Source organism: Vombatus ursinus, unplaced genomic scaffold (genome assembly GCF_900497805.2).
Source record: "Vombatus ursinus unplaced genomic scaffold, bare-nosed wombat genome assembly UNPS02015129.1, whole genome shotgun sequence".
Lineage (NCBI taxonomy): Eukaryota > Metazoa > Chordata > Mammalia > Diprotodontia > Vombatidae > Vombatus > Vombatus ursinus.
In genome coordinates this window covers 180,710-191,171 of record NW_020954907.1, presented here as the reverse complement: position 1 = coordinate 191,171, position 10,462 = coordinate 180,710, and the positions used below count along the sequence as shown (strand labels likewise).

Here is a 10,462-nt window from a genome sequence, read left to right as displayed (position 1 = left end):
TCTCTCTCTCTCTGTCTCTGTCTCTCTCTTTCTCTCTGTGTCTCTGTGTCTCTGTCTCTAACTCTCTCTGCTTGTCTCTCTGTCTCTCTCTGTGTGTCTCTCTCTGTCTCTGTCTCTCTGTCTCTGTCTCTCTCCCCAGGTTGATCCTATTAGCCAGCTTAGCTGTTCTGCTGTTGCAAGTGGTTAATGGAGCCTCCAAATACCAGGTATGTGGCTTTTCAATTTAGCCCCAGTCTTGATCACTTGAGTGTCCAGCACCTCCCTTACCTACTGAGACCTCTTCTTACCTGTTTAAATGAGCTTTTCAGTGCTCCAAGCAACCAGGTGGGGAGAAGATTTAAAGCTGGGGGAGACCTCAGAGGTCATCTGGTCAAGGCCCAGTGTTTTGGAGGTGAGGAAAACAAGAACCAGAAAGATTGTGTCTTACACAAGGTCATGCAGGTAGTGTTTGGAAGAACCAGGATTCAAATCGAAGTCCTTCGGTTCCCAGAACACTGTTCTTTCCACTACACAACAAGAAATCCCAGCGTCCTTTTGAAGGGTGTAAAAGTAAGAGGTGTCAGGAGTTTTAACTCTTTTCAACATCATAGCCCTATAGTGGGAAGATTCTCTTCAAATGTATTTCAGCATCTCTAAGCTCCCCCATCTGATTTACGGGTGCAATGAAACCTTAAAGATCAGATAAACTAATGCCTTTATTTTTGCTTTTGTGCGTGGGTGAGTGGACCTAGGGGGCAGTGTGGTCCAGTGGAAAGAATGTGGCTTTGGTGTAAGCTGACGTGGGCTAAAATTCTGGCTCTGTCACTTACTGCCCATGTGACCTTGGACAAGTCAGTTAGTCTTTCTCTGCCTCAGTTTACTCCTCTGTGAAACAAAGAGACCAGACTCGATGGCCTCTCAGGTCTCTTTCAGTTCTAAATATCCATTCTTGTCATTTCCATGGATTGAAAACTCAACACAGTGCTTGGATCACAGAAAGCATGGAATATGTGGTTTTTCATTCATTTATTCGTTTCATTCTCAATGGTGTCCGGGTCATGGAGAGGGTAAGTAACTTGCCCCAGGGTCAATAGCTTTCTATTCATTATGCAACACTACCTTTCATTCTGCTCTCCACCTCAACCTGGTTTTACAGATGAAGTAACTGAGGGCTGGGGTAGGGGGGATAGGGGATAATGTTTTACTTAAAGTCCCATCTTCCTGACTCATCTTCCTGAGTTCACATCTGGCCTCAGACACTTACTAACTGGGTGACCCTGAGTAAGTCACTTGACCCTGTTTGCCTCAGTTTCATCATCCATAAAATGAGCTAGAGAAGGAAATGCTAAACCATTCCAGTAGCTTTGCCAAGAAAACCCCAAATGGGGTCATGAAAAGCTGGACACAACTGAAACAACTAAACAACAAATTATTTTATGCTAGAAAATTCTAGTTTTCATGACCTGTATTTCCATATTTTGTAATATTTAGTCACATATATGTGACACACATGAGTGAAGGCCAGAAGACTCCTGTGGATAGTAACACAGGGGCATGGGTATAAATGCTGGATTGGGAACAAAACTGAAGGGGGTACAATAATCAAAACTTACCTTAATATGAAAATTTCTTCTTCAGCTTTGGAATAGTAGCATATACTTGTGAGATCCAGCCGGAGAAGTCTGAGAGAAGACATTCTTTCAGAGTTAGATTGAAATAATGAATGAATGAATGAATGAATGAGTAGATGGGTGGATAGATGAATGAAAAAGCATTGTGCTTACCACGTGCTAAGCACTTCTCTAAGCACTGGGGTACAAATAGAAAAGTATGTCAGTGTCTGTTTTAAAGGAGATAACATTCTAATAGGACAGACAACACATATAGCAAGTTGAAGCTACAAGTCAGTTGGAAAGGTCCCAGAGCCCTTAAGGTACAAAGGCAAAGCAAATAGTAATGCATCTTCTACAGTGGTGATTCCACCACTTAAACCAGGTATCTTTCTCATGTTCAGACCCTGGACAGGGCCTGAAGATGAGGGTTATACTGGATGACCTCTTCAAGGACCACCTAACCTTAATAATACGATGCCCAGCCCAAGGATGCCATAGGCAACCTTGCCTAAATAAAGCTATTCATAGAAGAACAATAAAGCCCCCCCCCCCCAGTTTGCAAGGACCATAAAATCTCTGCCAAGGGGGCCTCCTAAGGGACTTAACCTGAAAGCTACCTCACCATTAGTTTCTCATTGATTTTTCTCTTGGTTTCCAGGTCTTAATGAATGCCAAAAGAAAGGACGGCTTCTCTGAAGAGAACCCTAATAAACAATTGTAAGTGCAACATTAACCACATTTAAAGCCTTTCTCTTTGTTTTCTCTCTCTGGGCTCACTAAAATCAGCTTCATTTAGAATACGCAGCTTTTTGTTGTTTTCCAACCTTTCTTGAAATCTAATATACTTTGGCTGATTAAGTGGTAATAAATTCATTTAAACCTAAAACTCTCTCAGACAAAGTACATTTAATTTTCCAGTTACGAAACTAATCTGGGGGGTCAGTTTGTAGTGTGGAACACTGCACCACCCTCCCCCACCTTTCTCTCTCTTAAATCAATTGATTTAATAGACACTTGGAAGATACTCATTAAACCACAAAGACAGGTTCAAGGTTTAGCTGAGGGCAGGGGAGGGGTTAATGCTCAAATTATCTCAGAAAAATAATCAATCCTAGTGGTCTCTTTTTGCTCTTCCAAATTGCCCAAATGAGGCTGATAATTACTACTGCTTTTGCTACGAGAAGGACAACCTGGCTAATAGCTGGTTGCACTCTAACCCTGTTTGGCTGAATCAGCACATTCTCTGTTGATTTGCTCTAGGCTATGACTAAGTCTATATTTGAAATGCAGAGCTTGCCTGTCGTCCTAGTATCCTGATTAGCTTCTCTTAAACCTGGGAACAATTGACCTCTGAATTCTGTGGCCTTCAATCCTGCTGAATCAGAAAATTTGCCCTTTTAGACCCACCCCACCCTCCCTTTATCAAACTGATTTATTTATTCTGAAGCAAGCTATTTGTTACGAGATATATGAATGTTTCTTCCACCCATTTGCCCAAGAAAACCATTGATGAAGTTCTTCATAGTCACTACCTTGGTAGAATTATAGATTTAGAGCCTGGTACTACCTATATATTCTTAGGAAAATCACTTTACTTTCCTCAGTTTCCTCATTTGTAAAATGAGGGGCTTGAATTAGGAAAGCTCTGAGGTCCCTTCCAACTCTAAAATCTATGACCACTCATGTAGGCACTTCTTCCACCAACTTTTCACCCAACCCTCACCCCACCTGTTTTATTGAGGAAAATCTTAGACTTAGTTCTATATCTTATACCTACTTAAAAGGCAGGGCAGCTAAGTGTCACAGTGGATAGAGTGCTCAGCTTGGAATCAAGAAGACATCTTCCTGAGTTCAAATCTGGCTTCAGACACTTACTAGCTGGGTGACTCTGGGCAAGTCACTTAACCCTATTTGCCTCAGTTCCTCATCTGAAAAATGAGCTGGAGAAGGAAATAGCAAACCGCCCCCAGTTTTCTTTGCCAAGAAAACCCCAAAGGGGGTCACAAAGAGTCAGACACAACTGAACAACAACTTAAAAAGCAAATGTATCCTATCCACTTGTGCCAGGCATGGAAGCAAAAGTCGTTTACAAAAAAATAACTTGTAACTATTTAATGGAGCAGCTATCTCTGTTTGCCTTTACACTGTTAGAAAACATACTATTAGATTAAATGAGATTAATATTTGTAAAGCACTCAATAAGTACTATATAAATGTTAGCTATTATTAATTATTATTATTTTATATTTTAATTATTATTAATATTATTAGCTGATCTCATTTTTAGCTTTAATTTCCCGAACATATCATTTGTTTTCATAGGAATTTGGGCCCAAAGGCTATTGAACAATCAGAAAAAGACAACCTTCTCACTGAGCCCAGACAAGATTGGGAGGAAAACCAAGGTAGATATGATTACAGAGACGACAAGCCTATCCCAGGTTCCCTGATGTCTTCATCAAAGGCAGTTGAATTCAGAGCAATGGAACTTACAAGTCACAATAATCTTGATTTTTTTTGTGTAGCATCCTTCATTACTTCAAAAAATTCCTGATTTTACTCATGTCTGTGCTCCCTCCACCCGTGCAAAGCCCAACTCTCTCACCCCAGTGTAAATGGATTCCTGACTTTCTACAGCCAAAAGTATTCATCAGTTGGTGTGTCCAGCTTCCTGGAGTTGAGCCTTTGTTAACTAGTTAGGGTGGTCCTCAGATGACAGACCCTCTAGTCCATTGCAAGGCCTGTGCCCAATGTGGCTCCAGGTTAGCAGAACCTGCCAAAGCTGGCACTGTGTTAGAGCAGTCTCTCAGAACATAGGCTTACCTTCGTATCACTGTGGGTATTACAGAAAGACTTTAGCAGAATAGATTCTAGCTATGTAATCCTCCTAATATATATCTGTGTGTGTGTGTGTGTGTGTGTGTGTGTGTGTGTGTAAATACATATATATAAAACTATGTATGTGTATATACATATATTTATATGTGTGTATATATACATATATACACACATACATATATACATATATATATATACATGTACATGCATTCTTCCTATATGTCACTTTCCTATTATGGAATCTGAGGCACAATCTGTAGGTGGTACAGAAGACAAAGTGCTGGATCTGGAGTCAGGAAGACCTGAGTTTAAGGACTGCCTCACCTATTAACTGTGTGACTCTGGACAAGTCACTTCTTTAAGCCTCAGTTTCCTCATCTGTAAAACATGGTACCTACCTCACAGAGTTGTTATAAGACTCAAATGAGATGATATATGTAAAGTGCTCTATAAACCTTAAAGTGCTACATATAGTTGTATTATTATTGTATATAAACTATATAGTTTTTATATTATACACAAAACTATATATAGTTATTATTATTATTAGCTAGTATATAAGTATTCTTTCAAATATGTAACCAGTAGTAGATGTTGTTGAATGAATGTTGGCACGTTCAGACTGAGAGGTTCTCCTGGCCTATAGTGCAATACTCCCAAAAGCTTGGGAATGGGCCCCAAAACTTGAATTCAGGTTAGAGAAATACTCTTCACCATCAACAGCATCCAGAGTGAAATTAGTTCAAGCAGAGCCCCCCTCTTAGTCTAAAATCCCTATTGAAGCTATTATCTCCCCCTCACATCCACATGCACCCCAAAAAAGACAGGAGTCTTCAACTCTAATGGTTGTCCCAAAGGGTTATGCAAATTCACAGTGCTGGTTGTTGCCTACCTAGCATTCAAGATCAACCAGGGATAGGGAAACCTTGGGGAACTGCTGCTGATTCTGCTGAGGGCCATTTTGAGATGGTTAATTTCTATCTCTGCTTGGCTTTTTTTTTTTTTAGGCAATTGGGTTAAGTGACTTGCCCAGGGTCACACAGCTAGTAAGTGTCAAGTGTCTGCTTGACTTTAAATAAAGCTTATGCAAGCAAAAATAACTAAGTCTGCTCTCTGTGCTAGACAATGAGAATTCTTTAAGCCTAGTACTGCTGATCAATCAGCCAACTAATCCATCAACAAGTTTTCATTAAATACTTAGTATGCATCAAGTGTTGGGGATACTAAGTCAAAAATGAAAAGGTCCCTGCCCTTAAAACATTTACCATAGATCAGGGGAGATGGCAGGTACAGAGAGAGAGACAGAGTGAGACAGAGAGAGCAAGAGAGAGTGAGAGGGAGACCGAGAGAGAGAGGCAAGCTGTCCCAAAAGTCTTAGTGTAGTTTTGAGTGTAGGATTTTGTGAAGGCCCTGTACGTACAAATTCCATACAAAATAAACACAAGGTAATTTTGGCACAGTGGACACTAGGAGCACTAGAAGGCCTTGCGTGAGTTGAATCTTGAAGGAAAGAAGTGATTCCAAGGGGCAGAGGGGAGGAAGAAGCATATTCCAGGTATTTTGGATGTGGGCACACAGGCAAGGAAGGCTGGCCATCATATATGAGCAACAGCAAGAAGGCCAGTTGGCCTGAATGACACAATGTTTTCTAGGAGGTGATCTATAGAAAGCCTGTGAAGATTGGCTGAGATCAGGTTGTAAAGGCATTTGAATGCCAAACTGAAAAGTGTATGTTTGATCCTGGAGGCAGTCCAGAGGCACTGAAATTGACTGAATAGGGGAATGCTATGGTCAGACAAGTGCTTTGGGGAAATTACTTAATGAAGGGTGGATGGGAACAGCGGGGAGAGACGCGAGGCAGAAAGACCAATCATAAGGCCAGCAGTCCAGGTGAGGGGTGATGAGGGCCTGAACTACAGGGAGGAGTGTGTGACTAGAAACAAAAAATGCTCAGCTTGAAAGATGTAGGGGAGGTATAATTGGCAAGATTTGTCAACTGATAGTCTAAGTGAGGTTATGGAGACATTGCCAAGTTCGTAATGCTAGGAGACTGGACTGATGGAGGTGTCCTCCAACATAAATAAGGAAGTTTGGGAAAGGGGAGAGATTTGCAGTGACCAATCTGGTCTCCAAAAGCTTAATGATGAAGCTTGTTTTCCTGGCTCCTAGCAGAGAGGTGATGGACTGGAGGTGCAGAACGAGGCATGCATACTCAGACATAGCCAAGGGGTGGATCTGTTTTGTATGACTCTATTTGCTCATTGCTTACTTGAAAGAAGATAGGGTTTATTGGGGAAAGGGAAAGTGAGGAGGTATTCATAATGCTACCAGAAAAAGGAAAGAAAGGAAAGAGTTTAAATCTTTAAAATCAACAAAAGAGGACAGAAGGAAGTTTAGAAGGGGATATAAAATAGTAATCATTTTTTTTAAAAAAGTCATATGTTGTGAAAATTCACAATTTCACAAACAGTCTTCTTAATATGTTTTTTTTTTGTCTTGGGAAATAGTCAGGTTTATTGATATTTGCAAAGTTCATAGTAAGAAGAAAGGATTTATTTTAAAAGATGGTGGGTTTTAAGAGAAAGATACTGGATCTGTCTGGGGATGTTGAGTGTGAGATGCCTATTAGACATCCAATATGAAAAGTTTAATATGTAGTTGGTGGTGGAGAAGTGGAGCTCCTAGAGAGACCAAGGTGAGATCTACAGATCTGGGAATCAGAGAATTATGGACTTAGAGTCAAAGTTGAACTTAGACATCATCTAATCCAACTGCCTCCTTTTACAGGTGGGGAAATAAGGCCTTGTGAGATAGAGTGATTTGCCCAAAGTTATACAGGAGGTAAAAAGCAGAGGAAGGATTTCACATACACACACACACACACACAGACACACACACACACACACACAGTCTTCTGACTTGGAGTCCATGGCTCTTTCCCCTGTGCTATGCTGGCTCCCAGTCATCTGCACAAAGATAATCATCAAACAATGAGAACTGATGAAGTCAGCAAAATGAGATATGTAATGGCTAGGGGAGAGAAGAGACCCAGAATGCAGCATTAGGGACTCCCACAATTAAAGAACATCACACAGATGAGGAACTAAAAAGGAGACTGGTATACAGGAGGAGAGGTTGGGTAACAACAGCGAATGTTGCAGAAGAGTCAAAAAAGATGAAGATTGTCAAAATACCTTCATATCTGGCAATCAAGAAATCACTAATAGCTTAGCAAGGGTCTGACCACCCTATTTAATACACTTCAATGGCTCCCAATTGCCTCCATGATCAAATATGGCGTTTTGCTTTCGTTTGGTATTTAAAGCCCTTCATGACATGGCCCCTTCCTGTCTTTTCAATCTTTTTACATTTTATTCCCCTCCACTCACTCTATGACCTAGCTCTATCCTTCTGGTGGTGTTCTCCACACAGGACACTTCATCTCCCAACTCCATGTTTTTTCTCTGGCTGTTTCTCATGCTTAGGATGCCCTCCTTCCTTACCTCCACTTCTTGACTTGCCTGATTTTCTTCAAAACTCAGTTTAAATTCCTCCTTTTTTAGGAGGCCCTTCCCAACTTCCTCTCTCCCACTACTAGTACTTTCTGTCTAAGACATTTAAGCTCCAAATATTTTATATGTTTATAGTTGCTTACATGATGTCTTCTCCAACAGAATGTGAGCCCCTTGAGGGCAGGGTCCATACTTTTGCCTTTATTTATATCCTCAGTGATTAGCATAGCCCCTCTGACACATAGTACATGCTTATTAAATGCTTATTCACTGATTGACTGAGAACAGTTTCAGTTAAGGACTGAGGTCTAAAGTCAGACTTCAAAGGGTGGAAAAACAATAACTGTACTCTACTTCCTCATATATCACCTTTAACAGAATCTAACTTTTAGCACTATATATTGGGGACTTGTAAAATTTAAAAATATCTGATAGGAAAAGGGGCCACCAAAAGTTCCAAGGAGAACGCTTCTTTTCAATTCTGTGGGAACTAAATGCAGACTTTCTCTATCCCTAGACACAGATATCTTGAGACGTTTTAGAAATCCGATGCAGTTACCTGAGGAAGACAGAGATTTCCTCTACCACTCAAGTTCCACGGAGGATGTCATTGAAGAACCTCAAATGTTGAAGAGGCCTTATTATGAAGTGCTACAGGGGCCAGAAGAGGACAGGGACCATATCTACCATGCTGAAAATTAACAGATCAAATCATGTTAACCAAGAGACCGAAGACTCAACCAAAAAACAGACCATGCCATTTTATTCTCCATGTTTTCTTTTTTTCTTTCCTAGTGGCATTTACTATGGCTCCTCTTTCCACATCAATGATAAGAATGATCATGGGACCTAATTAATCCCCTCTCCTTTTAAAACATCTGTGTTTGATCTTTTTCAGACTTTATTGAACATCTTTTGATTATTAAGGCTAATGTAAGAATGGCCATCCAAATCACAACATAATATGCTAATAATTCCAAAGAATGTTCCATATAAAATTCATGTATCTTTGATTTTAGAATATAGGAGAGACAGACAGACACAGAGAGAGTCATACTGAGGTTGTGATCTGTCTGCATTGGTTTAAAAAGTTCCCATTATCAGGTTAATCCTCTCCTGGCTTGGCTATCTCATCCCTCAAAGCCTAATGCAGGGTAAGGATCACATTTTTTAGTGCTCCCAGACCCCTCCTATGATTCTATGATATATTTACTCAAGAAAATAAACATATACAAAGAAGTCAAATGTTTGAATTGGGCTGGATCTGTTAACCAGGGAGTGGTGGGGAAAGTGTATTGGAATCTTGTCTTCTTGCTCATTATCTTAAATTAGCTTGGGCAAGTTTAAATCAAATTAGATCCATGGTCTATGGGAAAGAGTATTGGATTTGAAATCAGATCATTTGGGTCCAAAATCTGGCTCTTCCTGCTAGCTAGTGAGGTGATCATGGGAAAGTTATTTATTTAAGCTTTCAGAGTCTGAGTTTCCTCATTCATAAAAGAAGGATAATGATACTTACTTGCAAGTATGCAAAATAGTTTACATCTGTTTATTTCTGTGATCTTTGCAGCAGCCCAGTGAGGTAGGACTATTATCCTCATTTTACAGTTGAGGAAACTGAGGCAAACAGAGGTGAAATGATTTGCCCAGGGTCACACAGATAGTAAGTATATGTGGTAGGATTTGAATATATGTCTTCTTGACTCCAAATTCAGTGCTCTATATATTCAAAGAGGCAGTATGATACAGTGGATAAAGCAATGGACTTGGAGTCAGAAAGAACTGGGGTTGAATCTTGCTGTGGGCACTTAGTGACCTTGGGCAAGTCTCTTAACTTCTTTGAGTCTCAGTTTCCTCATCCATAAAATGGGAGTAATAATAACTGTGTACCTCCCAGGTTTATTAATAGACTCAAATAAGATAATGTAGGTAAAGTGTTCCACAAGCCTTAAGACACTATGTAAAGGTCAATTTTTATTATTACACCATGCTATTTCACTTTTTTTACATTACTATCTATAAGCTCTTTCATGGGCTTTTTATGAAAAGAACATTCTGCAAGTGATAGAATCTTACATAAAAGTGAGTTATTATCCATCCCAGAATAGGTTAATAATTGCTACAGAGTGGTTTCAGCTTATAAATACCTGTCTTCAAATGCAGCATCCATAAATGAATACAGTATTCTACATATGGCCTGATCTGGGTAGAAAACTGTTAGACTATAATCTCCTTTGCTCTGGACACTTTGCCTCAAGTAATGATGTCTATGACTGGTCTCTCAGTTCTTCCAAAAATGTCCTTCTTACAGATAATGAATTAACAGTAAGAGTGAGCCAAAGAATTAGCATTATTTGTTATTGAGCAACAGTAGAAGCCTTTCCAATAAAATCAGGGGTAAAGCAAGGTTGTAGCACATTGTCACCACCATTATTTGATACATAATTCTAGACCTGTTAGCCATAAAAAAAAAGAAATTGTGGTGAAATCCCTGGATGCTTATACACAGATCACAGAAAT

The 10,462-nt window shown here is 39.9% G+C and overlaps 1 protein-coding gene across 1 annotated transcript in view; it reads left to right on the top strand.

The window, feature by feature from the left end:
* PRAP1 (proline rich acidic protein 1) overlaps nt 1-9,187 on the top strand; it is a 27,581-nt gene extending 18,394 nt beyond the window's left edge. Inside the window, exons 2-5 of the mRNA XM_027846368.1 lie at nt 140-206; nt 2,251-2,309; nt 3,915-3,997; nt 8,460-9,187. Of these exons, the coding sequence (XP_027702169.1) occupies nt 140-206; nt 2,251-2,309; nt 3,915-3,997; nt 8,460-8,644 (394 nt within the window). The 3' untranslated portion in view covers nt 8,645-9,187. The remainder of the gene's footprint in view (nt 1-139; nt 207-2,250; nt 2,310-3,914; nt 3,998-8,459) is intronic.
* The last annotated feature ends 1,275 nt before the right edge of the window (nt 9,188-10,462 follow it).